The sequence below is a fragment of the Sciurus carolinensis genome, chromosome 2, assembly GCF_902686445.1.
Source record: "Sciurus carolinensis chromosome 2, mSciCar1.2, whole genome shotgun sequence".
Lineage (NCBI taxonomy): Eukaryota > Metazoa > Chordata > Mammalia > Rodentia > Sciuridae > Sciurus > Sciurus carolinensis.
This window is the reverse complement of record NC_062214.1, coordinates 120,456,290-120,473,850: the sequence shown is the minus strand read 5'-3', so window position 1 is coordinate 120,473,850 and position 17,561 is coordinate 120,456,290. Positions and strand designations below refer to the sequence as shown.

Here is a 17,561-nt window from a genome sequence, read left to right as displayed (position 1 = left end):
ACCTGTTTTATGAAAAACAATCACATAATGATTAGGAATCCAGGCTCTGGAGTCAGACAGCCTGGGTTCAAATCTAAATCTACCACTTACTAATCTTTGACAAGTTATTTGACCTCTCTGTGCTTCAGTCTACAGATCTGTAAAATGAGAATGGTGATAGTATTTATCTCAAAGACTGTTGTGAAGATTAAATGAGTTTATGGATAAAACTAAAAGCAATGCTGATGTTTGATATATGCTCTGTAAATATTAACCTTATTATTCTTACTGATGAACTGAAGAAGGAAGGAAATAATAAATCTTCAATTCTTCAGGTGACACAAAACAATGAAAGTATACACCAGAATAAAATTAAAGCCAAGATCATGGAGACACATCACAAGATACTTCTGTACATGTGTGAGGCTTAAGACAAAGTTAATATGTGATACAAAAATTAAAAGATAAAATGAACTTTACATCCAAGTTGATAGACTCCAAGCAAATAATTACAGTCCAGGGAAGGAAGCCAGATGAATTTTTAAGCTGATAAAACCTTTGCAAATACCATCTGACTTCATCATCATCATAACTGTGAGTTCTATTGCCACCTGTAAAGAATTTCATTTCAGAGAGGTTAACTCGGTTAAGATAACACAAGTTATTTGATGCTACTATGACCGAAATCTCTGTTTATTAATTGCAAATTTTGTGTTATGAGACACCTCCTTTCACTACAGACTCTTACTGAGCTAAAGACTGTGATAGGGAGAATGAGTAAACAAACCTGTTGGGCACAATCTACTTCAGGAGTTAGCAGACCTGAACATTGGGTTGATCTGGCCTGCCGCTATTTTTGTGAAGAGTTTTATTGGACTTCAGCCATTAATTTTTGAGTCGTGTCTGGCTATTTCCTAATTACAACAGCAAAAGTGACTACTAACAATCTAATACTTTGCAGAACATTTGCCAACACCTGATCTATTTGAGTAAACACAAAATAGGAAACACTCTTCAATGTATAGAACAAAGTGTGGAAGAAAGACTTTTGCATTAGAATATGTAAGACATCACAAATTCTAAAGATGATTGCTACTGTTTGCTCATGACTAAGATAATGGAGCAGAACAGGTGAAGAGGAGATGTAGGACACACAGATAGGAAAGCCTGCTGTGAACAACTACACCAACAGTAGGGCAGGACACCTGAAAAGCAGTAGTTCAGATGTCCTGCAAAACAAACTTATTTACACCATTAATATAGGTGAAAGCTATTATTGGCACTGTTCTTTAGGAATTAAATATAATATTTGATGTAGTATAACCTTTGATTTCTATGTGGTACATAAAATTCTTCTTTCTCTTCAAGAAAAATGGCACCTTTTCTTTGTTCCCTTTGTCCATGGGAACAAAACAGACGCACCAGACAGTTGACAAATGCTTGTGAACACTCAATAATGCCTAGCAGAAAGTCTCATCCTCAAAAGGATTGGCTATTATGGACTTTCAATAGTCACTTTGATTTTGTTTCAACCAAGTCACTCAGGTGATTTTTCGAACACCCAGGAGCAGACTGAACACTCTCCTCATTGCTACCTTCATCTCCCTGTTCCTGAAAGTGTAGATGACGGGATTTAGAAATGGAGTCAAAACTGCATCAAATACAGCTAGAAATTTGTCCAGATGTGTTGAAGGAGAAGGCCACACATAGAAAAAAATCAATGGACCGAAGAATAAAACCACCACAGTAACATGAGCTGAGAGAGTGGAAAGAGCCTTGGCAGAGCCTCCTGAGGAGTGCTTCTGGAGGGTAGCCAGGAGGAAGACATAAGAGAGGACGAGCAGGAAGAATGCACCCAGGGAGATGAGCCCACTGTCAGCAGCGACCATGGACTCCAGTTTGTAAGTATCGGTGCAGGCCAGTCTGATGAGCCGAGGTAGGTCACAGTAAAAGCTGTCCAATACGTTGGGCCCACAGAAGGGCAAGTTAACAACAAAAGCCAACTGGGCTGATGAGTGAAGGAGACCAATGGTCCAGGCGCCCACTAAGATCAAAATGCACCTCCGTGGGCTCATGATGGTCAGGTAGTGCAGAGGCTTGCATATGGCCACATACCTGTCAAAGGCCATGGCTATGAGCAGCACCATCTCAGTGCCCCCAACAGCATGGCTAAAGAAGATCTGAGCTACACAGCCCCCAAAGGAGATGACTTTCTGCTTCCTGAAGAGGTCGTAGATCATCTTGGGTGCTGCAATGGAGCCAAATATCAGATCAATGACCGAGAGGTTGGCCAGCAAAAAATACATGGGGGAGTGCAAGTAACGGTCAGAGGTCACAGTGACAACTATGAGGAGGTTTCCTGCCAAACTGGACACATAAAAGAGGCAAGAAAAGCAAAAAAGAAAAATCTGAGTCTTCCAGGAATTGGAGAGTCCCAGGAACACAAATTCAGACACTACAGAGTGGTTTGGTCCATTCACTGGCTCAGTGGGTAGGTTCACTTTCATGTTTCCTAAAGGAAAGAATGAGAAAATTAAAATTATTAGTATTACATTATTTTCCTCTGTGGAAAAGTATATAAATTATTAGAGCCAAATATTACCTGAGCATTTCACAAAAATGTAAGATTCTGCTGACCACTAAATGCTGTTGTTAGGTATGTCAGTCAATGAGCTTCCTCAGGGCTCGCTAACACCTGGAATGCGAGCGGTCCAGTGGACTGGCACAGAAGTAGCACCTGATAAAACCTCAAAATGCACTGACATTAACTTGCTATGACAGTGTGATCAATGCTAACCATCCTCCCCTGGAGGAGGAGGAGCCAATCGCGTATTCCAGACACACAAAGAGGACTGTCACATGGTGGAGAGGTGTAGGATTCTATGACTGATTTTTTTGCTCAAACCAGAAATTACATTCTCTAATTTGCACTTCTAAGGCATTATTCATTCTTTAATACTCAAATCAAATGGCAACTCATCTGTCACCCCTTCCTTATGACCCTCTTATACTTCCACATTTACTTACTGTACTTGTTGGTCATGTGTCTTTTCTTCTGATATGATTGTAAACTAAACAAAACTATAAATCATCATTCTTTCAAGTTTTTATTTTGCTGGTTTCCCTATACAGTGTCTTGCAAATACTAAGGGATTGAAAAGATATATTGGACTACAGAACAATAGTAACAAAAACATCATGGCATTGGTACCAAAATAGGCAGGTAGACCAATGGTACAAAATAGAAGACATAGAGACAAATGTATATAAATGCTGTTATCTCATAGTAGACTAAGGTGCCAAAAATATACATTGGATAAAAGATAGCCTATTCAACAAATGGTTCTGGAAAATAGGAAATTCATATGTAACAAAATGAAATTAAACCTCTCTCACCCTGCACAAAAATCAACTCAAAGTGGATCAAAGACAGGAATTAGAACAGAGACCCTGCACCTACTAAAATAAAAAGTAGGCCCAAATCTTCATCATGTTGGCTTAGGACCTGACTTCCTCAACAAGCAACCTAAAGTGGAAGAGGTCAAATTAAGAATCAATCAATGGGATGGATTCAAACTAAAAAACTTCTTCTCAGCAAAGAAATCAATCAATAACATGAACAGAGAGCCTACATATTGGGAAAAAATATTTACCACACACACCTCAGATAGAGCACTAATCTCCAGGATATATAAAGAACTCAAAAAACTTAACACCTAAAAAACAAATATGTCAATAAATGGGCTAAGGAATTGAACAGACACTTCTCAGAAGAAGAAATACAATCAATCAACAAACATATTAAAAATGTTCATCATCTCTTGCAAGTAGAGAAATACAAATCAAAAATACTCTAAAATTCCATCTCACTTCAGTCAGAATGGCAATTATCAAGAATACAAGCAATAAGAAGTGTTAGCAAGGATGCGGGGAGAAAAGGTACACTCATACATTGCTGGTAGGACTGCGGATTTGTGCAACCACTATGGAAAGCAGTCTGAGATTCCTCGGAAAACATGGAACGGAACCACCATTTGACCTACTTATCTCTCTCCTTGGTATATACCCAAAGGACTTAAAATCAACATACTACAATGAAGCAGCCACATCAATGTTTATAGCAGTTCAATTCACAGTAGCTAAACTATGGAACCTACATAGATACCCTTCAACAGATGAATTGATAAAGAAAATATGGTACATATACATAGTGGAATGTTACTCAGCCTTAAAGAAGAATGAAATTTTGGCATTTGCAGGTAAATGGATGGAACTAGAGAATATCATGCTAAGTGAAATAAGCCGATCTCCAAAAAACAAAGGCCAAATGTTTTCTCTGATAAGCGAATGCTGATCCATAGTAGGGGGTGGGTAGGGAAGAATGAAGGCACTTTGGATTATCAGAGAGGAGTGAAGGGTGGGATGGGGCCGTGGGGATGGGGAAGGATGGTAGAAAGAGACAGACGTCATTATCCTATGTATATGTACAAAAAAAAAAGAAAAAAGAAAAAGATAAATTGAGTCCAAAAATGATTGTAGTAAAATAGTTCCTATTTATTATTAATGTATTAAAATGAATGACTAAGTCATGAAGGCGTTTGGAAGAGGAGCATTTCAGGCAGAGACAACAGCAAGAGCTAAATCCCTGAGATGGGAGTTCACATGCCATGTTCAAAGAACTATAAGGAGATTAAAGAGGCTGGACCAGAGTGTGCAAGGAACAAGTATGGATAGGGTTGAGAAGTCAGGGGAACACAGATCATGGAGACTGTTATAGGCCATCATAAGGACATTGGTTATTACTCTGAAAGAGATAACCAACAACGGGATTTTGAACAGAGAACCAAAAAGCGTCCAGCTCACATTAAGGGATTAATCTGACTGCTACATCATGAATACACTTCAAAGTCTCAAAGATAGCAGCAGGAAGATAGGTTATAAACACATTATTTTTATCTTGACCATACAATGATACAAGAGATGATGTTGCTCAGGTCATAGTGGCAGAGCTAGAGGCAGTGAAAGGCAGATTTGGGTTATATTGAAATGATACATAGTGAAGTGGCCTTTTGGAGACTATGAAACACTGCATTCCATAGGAGAATTTTCACATGAACAATAAACAAAAAACCCAAAGCTACAAGAAACTATGAACAGTACTGATAAATGCACAATTACCAAATCTAATGAGGACTCTAGAATAAGGAAACGTTTGAAGCTTCAAGAAGGAGTCTGGGGTTGTGGTCAGTGGTTGAGCCCTGAGCATGCACAAGGCCCCAGTTTCCATCCCTAGCACCTCCTCCCCTCCCCCAAAAAGTGGGGAGCCTGAGGCAAACAAAAAGTAATCACCTACTCAGCCAGTAGAAAGCTATTAAATTCAGTAGCACAAGTAATGATATAGGCTGAAAGTGTTGTTAAAACCAAGTAGAAATTTGGAAGTAGAAAAGACAAAGTATTCTGTACTTGCCATACCATATTCTGAATGAGAGTTTAAGTGGATCACATTTCCTTCTTGAAGAAGTATTTTGGTTTTCAGACCAATTACACTGAACTCTTTACACTTATTTTCCTAAGTAAGAGAGTTTCTGAAGCAAAGAAAGTCATAGTCATCTCTCCTTTGGGTCACTTAGACCCCATATCTTCAGAATTTTTAAAAAGCTAACACAGAATTTTCTACAAAGTATGATGAAACTACCAACCCCAGAAAATTCAGAAAGGCAAGTAAACATCAAAATACTAGATTAATAAGAAAACAAGGTTCTACTTCTGGCCAGAAAAAGCACAGTTAGTAGAACCACCTCATATCAAGTTGAATTTAATATAATTTATTTTAATATTGCCATCAATTTTGTGTTGAATTTAATATAATTTATTTTAATATTGCTATCAATTTTGTGACATAAACCATTATACTTGACAAATTATTAATGTAAGAGTAGTCATTTCACTGTAAAATATATTTTAAAAATTAGAAATGTAAGCTCTTTGCTGTTTGAAAAGAAAACCCCATTTTACTGAGTTTGATTACAAATCTCAATTATTCTCATCCCATTAGATAAACCAGCCCATTTTCAATATTTGAGCATTAAATGAATTTTGTAAAAGAGCATTTCCACTGAGAGTCATTTTAACAGAAACTTCTTAGAAGGAAAAATAGCAATAAAGCCTGCTTAACTGTTCAGTCAAATTTATATGAATTAGATCTATCATGTGGAATAAATAAAGTCATATGGAGCAAAACAAGTCATAAGTTATGAGAATAATTTCCTCAAATGTAAGTTCTCCTTTTGTTATTTAACTCATAACTACCTTGCAGAAGTATATTAGTAATGATCAGAGGTGAGGATCAGAGACAGAATACATCTGCTATACATCCCTGTGTGCACACTTACTGTAGGAAATATCACAATGCAGGGAACTTATGTCCTTTTACAGTTCAAATGCAACTTAAAGGAAAAAATGTTTCTGAACTTCTGCTAAATATTGCTGGGAACACTCAGAATCTAAAATGACCATACTTCATAAAAATGCAAATTTTTGGAGCAATTCATACCTTTAAGCAAAAAAATTGGTCGTGTAATTAATGCATTCTCTAATTTGATTGTAAATTCAGAAGTTTCCCAAACATAAAAGTAATAAATCTTGAGAATAATATACTAATGTCTGCAAAGTTTTAGATAACAAGAAATGACCAGTCGCCTGAGCTGGTTCTAAAAGGGCATTTCAATCTTCTGTTCTCTAGCAAAAGAGACACACATACACCTTGCTTTCCATGACTATTACTATCTTTCCTTCTCTCTTCTTAATTAGAGGCCACTGACAATACAAATCACAAATCTTTAATATTTGCTTTCTAAATACCATCCCTTGTTTTATAAATTTACATGATTTGGTCAGCCTTCCAGAAGAGATTCTTATTCATTTTAAAGATCGTATTTGTAGAATATGGAGAAAATGAGAACCCTACTAGGAATAAATATATGAAAAGAATTTTCAATCCAGTTAATGTCAGAGGCATATCCAAATTATTTAAGACATACTACTGGAGAACTCAACATCTCTCCTTTTGGCCATGCCTACAATTAATAAATTCTGATGGTCCAAATCTTCCCTGCTTCCAGTGGATTTTCCGGTTCTTTGTTTTAAATATATGTCCACTTGCCTCTCTGTCAAAACAAAAATGTTATCAGGAACACTCAATAAATCTTTGTTCTACTTGAATTAAGTAACCAATTAAGTTATCCCTTTCTTTCACTTTGCCTCTTAAGGCTCATTTCCATGCTCCTGGATTCCTGAATTTGTTGTTTTTCCTGAACTTCATTTACATTTACTTTGCCTCAGGGTGACCAAAATTAGACTTCTCTAGAATAAAAATACCTAAATGCCCAACAGACACAGGTCATAGCAGAATTATGAACCCCCTCCCCTATGAATACCATTATAACAGCTTTTCTATGTCACAGTTGAAAATGACCATGTGGGTCTATAAACAGGCATTCAGGAAAGGCAGGTGGGGTGGGGTGTCTCAATAAAGAGAGCTTACCAGTCAGTCCTCCAAATTCTGTGTATGCTCTTTGGTTTTAGTTCCAATAAAGACCACAGAGTACTAAACTGTGTGAACTTTCCCCCTTTTCAACTTTTCAGAAAAGACAGAAATAAAACAAAGCAAGTAGTCCTAACTTTGAACTCCTCTAGGTTATTAATTTCCCTTAATTCCTGTTGAAATGGTTAAACATGTAAAATAAATACATCATTTACTAATGCATTTCTTGAACACTCAGATGCCCTGTTTATGCTGAAGATTCACATTTGCTGACCCCGGGGTCTCCCTATAGCTTTAGTATCACCCTTGAAACTGAGACACATTTTTACTACAAAATGAAAGTCGAAGTCAGTTACTTACTTTTTCTACGATTTGCACTTGCTAGTATGATCTGTTCCTTCTTCCCAATTTTATTACCTACCTGACCATAACCAAAAAGGTTATTTGACATCTGCAAATGCAGATTCTACCACTGGACTATTTTTCTGTAAGTGAATTTAATATATCAAGTTCAATTTTTTCCTGTTGATATCTTCACTTTCCTTCTTTGCACCTACCTGTTCCCAGACCACAGCATCTTCAGGTAATTAGGTTCCCTGAGTAGCTGAGTTTTCGACTTGCATGCTATTATTCTATAAAAAAACTAAAATAATCAAAAAGGTGGCTAAGACCAGCATTGGAGAATGACCAAGTACTTCTGCAGAAACCTGGATTTGCCAGCTTTCCATGTGGTCAGGGGAATTGTCCCTGGAACTCAATTGTTTTGGTAAGAATAATCAGAAGAAAAACCTTGTGATAAGTCACTGGAGAGGAAATAAAACTGAAACTGGGTGTTTTAAAGTATCGCCTTGCTGGGAACAACCATGCATGCCTGTAATCCCAGCAAATCCAAAGGCTGAGGCAAGAGGATCACAAATTTGAGGCTAGCCTGAGCAATTTTGTGAGAACCTATCTCAAAATTTTAAAAGCCTGGGGATATAGCTGAGTAATAAAGTGCCCCTGGGTTCAATCCCCAGCACCACAAAAAAAAAAAAAAAAATGATGATTGTATCTGTCAATTCAGACTTACTCGTTTGTTGCTTGAAATGAGGCAGATTAGAAGTATGAACATGACTAGTCAAATTCATGTGAATTTCATTGTAAACTTTGGCTTAAGTACACATCTTGCAAAACAGAAAATTTTACTTGAATTTCTTTTGCATCAAAAAAAGTAGCCTATAGCGTACGATCTCCAAAATAACACCAAAAAACATTTTTTTAAAAGATCACTAGATTGCAATTCTTCTGAAAACTAGGTCTAGACATAGTTTATTCATTCAGCTCATTCTTCTACAAATACATTAGTCCCTGCCTACCCAAGGAGTTGGAGCCACACAAGCAAAGCATTTTAATCCATTCTGGATAATAGCTCTACTGAAGACGTCATCCATGCAGCGGGTAGGAACACAGAAGCAAGAACCCTTAAGTCTCCCTGTGAGGATGTGGGCAGACCTCCCAGGGGAAGTGACATTTGAGTAGAGACTTGAGAGTTGGAGACCAGGATGAGGATGGGAAGGACAAATTCCAAGAATTAACAACTTGCAGAATGAGGTATGATAAATTCGGCATGTCAGAGAAACTATGTGGTTTAGAAATAACAAGACAATAAGTTCAAGGTGGAGAGTAGTAGGAGAGATTTTACAAAATAACACACCCGATCCAGACTATTTGAATCAAACTCTCTGAGTTTGGGCCAAGACTTGCTTTTTTTTTTTTTTTTAATTGCCTGGGGTAATTCTGATGAACAACTCACTGAAAGCTGCCACTCTGCTCTGCCCTTCTCTTTGCAGTCCCATTCTGTACCTTTCCCACTACACCAACCTCATGACGTTGAAACTCTCTCTCCACGCAGCAGAGTGAAAGATTCTCAAGGGCAGAAATATTACCTTATTTTTCTCTCTCTCCAGTGCTTTGTGCATTTTCTGCCATATGTTAGGCACTCTATAAATATTCATTTAGTTGAGAAAAACAGAAATGTGAAGAAGAAAATTAAGCCAAAGCTAAAAATGTAAAAAATGGAGTCAACATAATTTTAAAATAAAACCAAAGATGATTAAAATAGAATCAAATCATGATAGAATGTTCTAAAAATTATGAATTTTAGAGAGAAGACATTTAAAAAATAAGGCTGAAAAATAAGCAAATTACTGAATTCTTAGCACTGCCTATGCTGGAACTGCTTCCCAAAAAAGACTTCCCAAGGCAGCAAAGCAGGGAAAGAGCCCCCGACCTCCTTCAGTGTCTGTCCAAAGTCACTCACATCTATGGCCCCAAACCCCTTTCCAAAACCTAGAAAAACAAAGAGAAAATGTGTTGTGATGCAGGCCAGTGATCTGGCAGCTCAGAAGTATGTGGCTCCTAACCCCAGGGTATTCTTAAGCACAGCAAATTCAGTGTAATCACGCTTCAGTTTAGCTGGAAAAAAAAGAGAATATATCTAACATATTAGAGTTTAGAAAATCCTAACTTTAATATTAACGAATGATACATTGAAAACTCAAAATCTAGTTTAAAGTATCACACAATGGCTTGATAGCAGCAAAGATCACTACTTTTTATTTTTAAATAATTTTAATTGCATAGAAAGTATATGAGTCTATTATCATTTTTAGAAGTAGAACATCGCAAATAAAATGAAAGACCCTTTGACAATGACCCGTATTCCAGGTCCCCTTCTCGCCTCTCTGGGGACAACACCACATGACCATATTCTTCCAAACCTTCCTTATGCTTTACATTGATGTGTACTTGCCCTTGTAGACACATAGGACTCTAAATTCTTTTCATTGATTTATAGATATAGCAGGGAATTAATCAAGGTTCAGACCAGAAGAGATGTCACACTTGCCAAGCTCCACAGCCCAGTCGTGCCAGGGGATGGGTAAAGAAAGTGCCTGGAGGTTGCATGGGAGACCTAGGCTCTAGTGCAGAAGTGCCTACAGGGAAGGTCCAGGGGTGATAGCTGACCAGAAGCGCCTCCGCCCTTGTGGCACTTTGCCAAGCGGTACCCTCTGTCCCTCGTGGCATGTTTTCCAGTGGTGGCTGGCTGAATGAGTGACAGATAACCTTTGCACAGGGTCCTCAGTTCTTCTCCAGTCACCACTGAGGGGGTCTATATGTCAGGCTACAGGAGCAGTGACATCATCAGCATGAGCTTGCTGAGTTTGACTGTATATCTGGCATCCCAAGGGACAATGTTTTGACCTACATGCTAATAATAATAAGCAACTTTCTACAGATAAAATTAGTTTTCCCTAGTTCCCAGTGTGCACAAGAGAAAGTCATTGTCCTTCAAAACAGTATGCATCTGGACATTCCAGTCCAGGTTTGCTCTCAATGTATCCTTAACTTGACTAGATTTTTGAGGACAGAAAAGGGGCATTTAGGGACATGGTGTTTATTCTCCCCCTTTTCTTTAAGTATGACACAACACTCAAATGGGAAACTGAAGAGAAGTGATTAAAGGAATTATATATAAGAGTTTGGGCAGACTTATGAAAACCAATAAGAGATGGAAAAAGAATCCAGGGCTAGCAAAGAAACAAGTTCTTAGCATCTTTAGGCTAACAGGGCTATGGAAAGGAAGGGGGTTCTAGAATCATGAGTAAGCTACAGCTGCAGAAGAGGGTGACCCCATAGGATCCATGCACAGAAGAGTAACAGCCTGATTCTGTAGCTTATTGTAGACTTTTCCTGCATCCAGAGAAACTACTTCATCATCCCAAAGTGTGGAGCCCCCAGTAGAATTGTAACTGAACCTTACAGACTATTCCACTAATCTATGGAGTCAATTGCTTGTAAGTGATAGGGCATGTGGGTAGATGAATAAGTTCCATGTGTTGTGACCTCATATTATACTTCATTTGCTACATAATGTGTCCTTTGGTCAGAAGAAATGCTGCATACATATATCATGATAGCTCACACAGCTTTTGCTCTTCTACCCCAAAACACGTACTTGATAGACTCCTCTGTGTGTGACCTCCACGAACAAACTAGCAGAGTCCTAAAATGGAGTAGAGTGTTTGCAAGTGGTAGGAGGGAGAAATAAGACCCAGTTCATCATCCCCTCAATATCCCCCAGTGGAGTGTTGCCAGAAATTTCTGTGTGTAAGACACATTCCTGTTTTTGAAAAAAAAAAAAAACAAGGAAGGTAGGTTTCCCTGTTCTAAAGATTTTAAAGTAGACTGCCATCTTCTTTATGTCAGAGTTTTCTTCTTATAAATATTATTCCTTAGGAATTGAGGTTCAGGATTATTATAATCTTTGATTCCTAAATACTTTATATATAATTCCTTCTCTGTTTTCAGAAGTGATTTTTCTCCATTCTAACTAGAAGACACAGTGATTTCAATATCAGTGGAGATAACCAAATCAGCATAGGCAAAGAAAGACTTTTCTCTGAGCCCTGTCATAAGAAAAGAACTCCCTTTGTTCAACAAAATTATTGTTGCACAGTGTTCACAAAGCAGTCGTTTAAGAGATCCTCCTATAAGTCACTAGCTGTCTGCATACTTTTCTCATTGCCACCTTCATTTCTTGATTCCTTAGAGTGTAGATGACAAGATTCAGAAAAGGGGTCAGAACTGCATCAAATATAGCCAGGAACTTATCCAAGTGAATAGAGGTTTAGGGCCATGCATAGATGAATATCAAAGGACCAAAGAACAAGACGACCACAGTGATGTGAGCTGAAAGTGTGGACAGAGGCTTCGAGGAACCAGCAGAAGAGTGTTTCTGAACAGTGAGAATTATGACAATATAGGAAGTGACCAGTATGAGGAAGGAGCCCACAGAGATGAAACCACTGTTAGCTGTGATCATGAATTCCAGTCGGTAGGTGTCTGTGCAGGCAAGTTTGTTGAACCAAGGAAGGTCACAGTAAAAGCTGTCCAACACATTAGGGCCACAGAAGGGCAACTTTACCACAAAAGTCAACTGAACCACTGAGTGCATAAGGCCAACCACCCAGGCAGCCACTGAAAAGAAGATGCACATTCTTGGGCTCATGATGGTCAGGTAGTGCAGAGGCTTACATATGGCCACATATCTGTCAAAGGCCATGGCTATGAGCAGCACCATCTCCACACCACCAATGACATGGATGAAGAAGATCTGGGTGATGCATCCTCTAAAGGAGATGACTTTGTGCTTCCTGAAAAGGTCATAAATCATCTTGGGGGAAGTGACAGAAGAAACACCCAGGTCAATGAAGGAGAGGTTGGCCAACAGAAAGCACATGGGAGAATGTAAGTGTGGCTCAGAAGCCACCGTGAACACAATGAGGGAGTTTCCCATCATGCTTGCCACATAAAACATAGAGGAAAACACAAAGAGGAGTAGCTGGATACCCCAGGAGTTGGTGAGTCCCAGGAACACAAACTCAGACACCAGAGTGATTTGCTCCACCCATTGGTTTTGTCGGCAGTGCTTGCTACCTGAAGGAGGACAACAGAGGAAAATACAAATTATGACAACTACATTAATAGACCAGGAGGAGAGAAGTCAAAATCAGGAAAATCTATTTTTACTTTAGCATTAAAACCAACCTACAAGACATGGCTCCCTGGCCCTCTAACTAGGCTCTGACTGAGAGTGACCACCCTCCCCACACTGGACCCAGCACCTCAGCTACCCAAGGTTTGACTGAAGTCTCCAGCAGTGCTGTGGGTTGTAGGGTGGACGTAGGACAGGAAATGACAACATCGACCCTCCAGGAAGCCACTCATCTACTGACAAAAGTCAAGAAAAGGATAAAGCCAAGAATTACAAGGAAGCACTCCAGCTCTGCCAGCCTGCAGTGAAGCACTCTCTCCACGCAATCACGTCCCAGGCTCACAGTGACAAGGCCCAGGAGAGCATGCTAGCCAAGTGTGTGCAGTATCAAGACTGGGCAGAGAGGCTGAAGGATCAGTTATGAAACAAAGAAACACGGCGAGAAGTCAGTAAAAGAGAATCAGAGTGAGGGCAAGCGCAGTGATGGTGACAGCCAAGGGGATAATCCAGAGGAAAAGAAATTGCAAGAGCAACTGAGGGGTGCCATTGTGATGGGGAAGCCCAACATAGGATGGAGTGATGTGACTGGGCTGGAGCGGGCCAAGGAGGCTGTCGAAGAAGCTGTCATTTGTCAATTGAATTCCCACGCTTGTTCACAGACCAGCGCACCCTTGGTGAGGGATACTGTTCTTTGAACCACCAGGAACAGGGAAATCCTATGAGGCCAAAGCTGTGGCAGCAGAGGTCAACAACTCTACCTTCTCTGTGGTCTCCTCAGACTCGATGTCTGAGTGGTTGAGGGAAAGTGAAGAGCTAGTGGAGAGCCTGTGTGAGCTGGCGAGGCAGCACGAGCCCTCAATCATCTTCATCGAAGAGGCGGATTCCCTCTGTGGGTCCAAGAAGGAAAAGGGAGGGAGGTTATCCCAAAGATCAAAACAGAGTTCTTGGTCCAGATGCAGGGGCTGGGGAATAGGAATGATGGGACTCTCATTCTTGTGCCACAAACATCCCCTGGGTGTTGGATTCAGTTATTAGAAGGAGGTTTGTAAAGCACATTTATATCTCACTACCAGAAGAAGCTGCCCATACCCAGATGTTCTGATTGCATCTGGGGAGCATCCCCACAACCTCCCAGATGCCAACATCCACGAGCTGGCCCAGAAGACAGAAGGCTACTCGGGTGCTGACATCAGTATCATTGTAAGATACTCTCTTATGCAGCCCCTCAGAAAAGTGCAGTCAGCAACACACTTCAGGAAGGTCTGTGGTCCTTCCCACACCAACCCTAGCATTGTGATTGATGACCCCTTGACCCCATGCTCTCCAGGGGACCCAGGGGCCATGGAAATGACTTGGATGAATATCCCTGGTGAAAAATTCTTAGACCTGTGGTTTGCATGTTGGACATACTCCCATCTTTGGCCACCACCTGGCCCACAGTGAATGAAGAAGAAATTCTCAGAGGACTTTGGACAGGAGAGTTAAAAGCTTCTTTGCCATGGGTGAAAGCGAAGGTAGGAGGTTGATTGGGACACATCTACAACATTCCCTACATTGGTGATCGGACAGAGCTCCAGGGCTCGTCCTAAAGTCACTACAGTGTCTTCCCGCTGTCTGACCACTAGCCAGGGAGCAGGAAGTGAAGGGTATCCATAGCTGCAGATGCTGTGCTGTTGTCTGGCACACAGGGGATACTGGCTCTTCCCACTTCTCTCTCCTGAATGCCAACCAGTTCCTTTCTTTGCTCCTCCATGTCCTTATTTTTTATTTTTGTTCCCCTAAATTGATGCTGCTTTGATTTGTCTTGTTTATAAAGATAAAATCCCTGGAAGCATCAAGGAGTAGTAACCAGTCCCCAGGGCCCTGCTCCTTTTATGCCCAAGTTCAGTTCCTTGGAAACAATCTGAAAAGCCATTCCCACCCTCCTAGGTTTGCATCCAGGGCCCTGTGTCTTCCTTGCAAGAGGAAGAGATGGTTTCTGTGAGCACAAAGCTGTGCTGACAACTTTATCAGGAGAGAAGGCAGGTGCATCTTCATTGCTGCCTTCCCCCCAACCCCTCCGCCACCCACCCACCCCCAGTGTAAAAACACTAAACCCAGCCACTGCCCTGGGTCCCTGTCCTGGAAATGGTCTAATAAATCCTTTTTCCTTCTTTTATTTTTCCCCTTTTCCCTTTTTGGAAAAAAAAATCTAAAGATCAACAGGCATATGAACAAGTGTCTAACATCAATAATTATCACAGAAGTGTAACACAAGAATGAAAGAAATGAAAAGAAAAAATTAAAAACAGAATTATTACATAATCCACATTATCATTTCTGGATTAATATCCAAATGAAATGACATCATTATATCCCAAAAATACCTTCCCATATTCACATTCATTCCAGCATTATTTACACTATCCCATACATGGAAACAAGTTAAGTGTCCATTAGTGGATCCCACACAGACACACACACACACACACACACACACACACACACACAAGCACACAATGGAATATTCTTTAGCCTTATAGAAAAATGAAAACTTGTGTTTGTGACAATATGAATGAATCTGGAGGTTGTTGGACTAAGTGAAATTAAAGACACGGAAAGACAAATACTGAAAGATCTAATTTTTACTTCGAAAATAAGTCATGGGTGGGGTGGGGAGGTGGAATGGAAAGATATCAGTTTAAAGGTAGAAATACTCAGTTAGGATGTTGAATTTCTGGAGATCTATTGGGCAGCATGGTCACTATAATAATAGTGTCCTTTAAAATATCTAAGAGAGTAGATCTTGAATGTTCTTATCACAGATAAGTATACGAGATGATGACTGTGCTAATTAGTTTGACTCAATAATTTCACTATATACGTATATCAAAACACCACATTGTGCACTGTAAATTTATACAATATTTGTCATTTTTTGTTGGCAAGGATGTGGGGAAAGGGTACACTCATACATTGCTGATGGGACTTCAAATTGGTGCAATCACTCTGGAAATCATTATGGAGATTCCTTTAAAAATTTGGAATGGACCCATCATTTGACCCAGCTATCCCACTCCTTGGCTTAAAATCAGCATACTACACTGATGCAGCCACATCAATGTTCATAGCTACTCAATTCACAATAGCCAGATTGTGGAACCAGCCTACATGCCCCTCAATTGATGAAAGGATAAAGAAACTGTGGTATATATATATACAATGGAATATTACTCAGTCATAAAGAATAATAAAATTATGACATTTGCAGGCAAATGGATGAAACTGGAGAATATCATGCTAAGTGAGATAAGCCAATCTCAAAAAATAAAAGGACAAATGATCTTGCTGGTGAGCAGATGATGATACATAATGGGGGGTGGGAGGGAGGCAAGAATGGAGGAAGAAGGGACTGTATAGAGGGAAAAGAGGGATAGGACGGGTGGAGGGAAGGAAAAAAGTAACAGAATGAATCAAACACCATTACCCTATGTAAATGTACAATTACACAAATGGTATGCCTCTACTTCATGTACAGAGAAACAAATTGTACCCCATTTGTTTGCAATAAAAAAATAAAAATAAATAAAAAATAAAAAAATTTGGAATGGAACCACCATTTGACCGAGCTATCCCACTCTTGGTATGTATACAAAGGAGTTAAAATCAGCATACTACACAGCCACTACATCAATGTTTACAGCATTTAATTTACAATAGCTACGCTCTGAAGCTAAAGTAGGAAGTAGGAGCCCTTCAATAGATGAAAGGATAAAGGAAATGTGGTATACATACACAATGGAATATTACTCAGCCATTAAGAATAATAACCTTATGCCATTTGCCAATAAATGGATGGATCTGGAGACTATCATGCTAAGTGGAATAAACCAGTCCTAAAAAAATCAAACATTGAATGTTTTCACTCATATGTGGAAACTAATCCACAATAAGCAGGAAGAGGGGAAGAACTGATATTATTCAGTAGATTAGACAAAGGGGAATAAAGGGAAGGGAGAAAAAAAGGAAAGACAGTAGAATGAATCCAAAATAATTTTTCTATGCACATCTATGTATTCACCATAGTGAATTCCACCATTGTGTGCATACACAAGAATGGGGTCCTAATTAGAAGAAGATATATTCCATTCTTGTATAATTATATAAAAATGAATTCTACTGTCAGGTACAACTAAAAAGAACAAATAAAAATTTTAAATTAAAAAATTCATCATTTTTTAGATCTTAATGAAACTAGAAGGGGGAAAAATCACTCATTAAACCTATAGATTTTGAAATTGTAACCACACAGAGAAGTTGGTGGCTGTTGTACAAAATTGTTCAATTCCATGCAGTATTGTCTCAGAATTTAGTCTTTCAGCTTTCTCCCAGAGAAATTGCAGTAATGTTCCTCACAAGATAGAAGATTGGTCAACATGGGAAACTGATTCAACCCCAAATTCTTTTAATTTTTCCTTCAAAAGGCAACCTGGTTCAGTCACATGAAACTATTCACCTTTTCTC

At 39.3% G+C, this 17,561-nt stretch overlaps 1 protein-coding gene and 2 pseudogenes across 1 annotated transcript; 1 reads left to right on the top strand and 2 right to left on the bottom strand.

The window, feature by feature from the left end:
- Positions 1-1,520: 1,520 nt before the first annotated feature.
- On the bottom strand, positions 1,521-2,486 carry LOC124976434 (olfactory receptor 4F15-like). Its single transcript, XM_047539311.1, has one exon. The coding sequence runs from the start codon at positions 2,484-2,486 to the stop codon at positions 1,521-1,523; it is 966 nt and encodes a 321-aa protein (XP_047395267.1).
- Positions 2,487-12,038: 9,552 nt separating this feature from the next.
- On the bottom strand, positions 12,039-12,975 carry LOC124977494 (olfactory receptor 4F3/4F16/4F29-like; annotated as a pseudogene).
- A 283-nt stretch (positions 12,976-13,258) lies between these two features.
- On the top strand, positions 13,259-14,543 carry LOC124978183 (vacuolar protein sorting-associated protein 4A-like; annotated as a pseudogene).
- Positions 14,544-17,561: the final 3,018 nt, after the last annotated feature.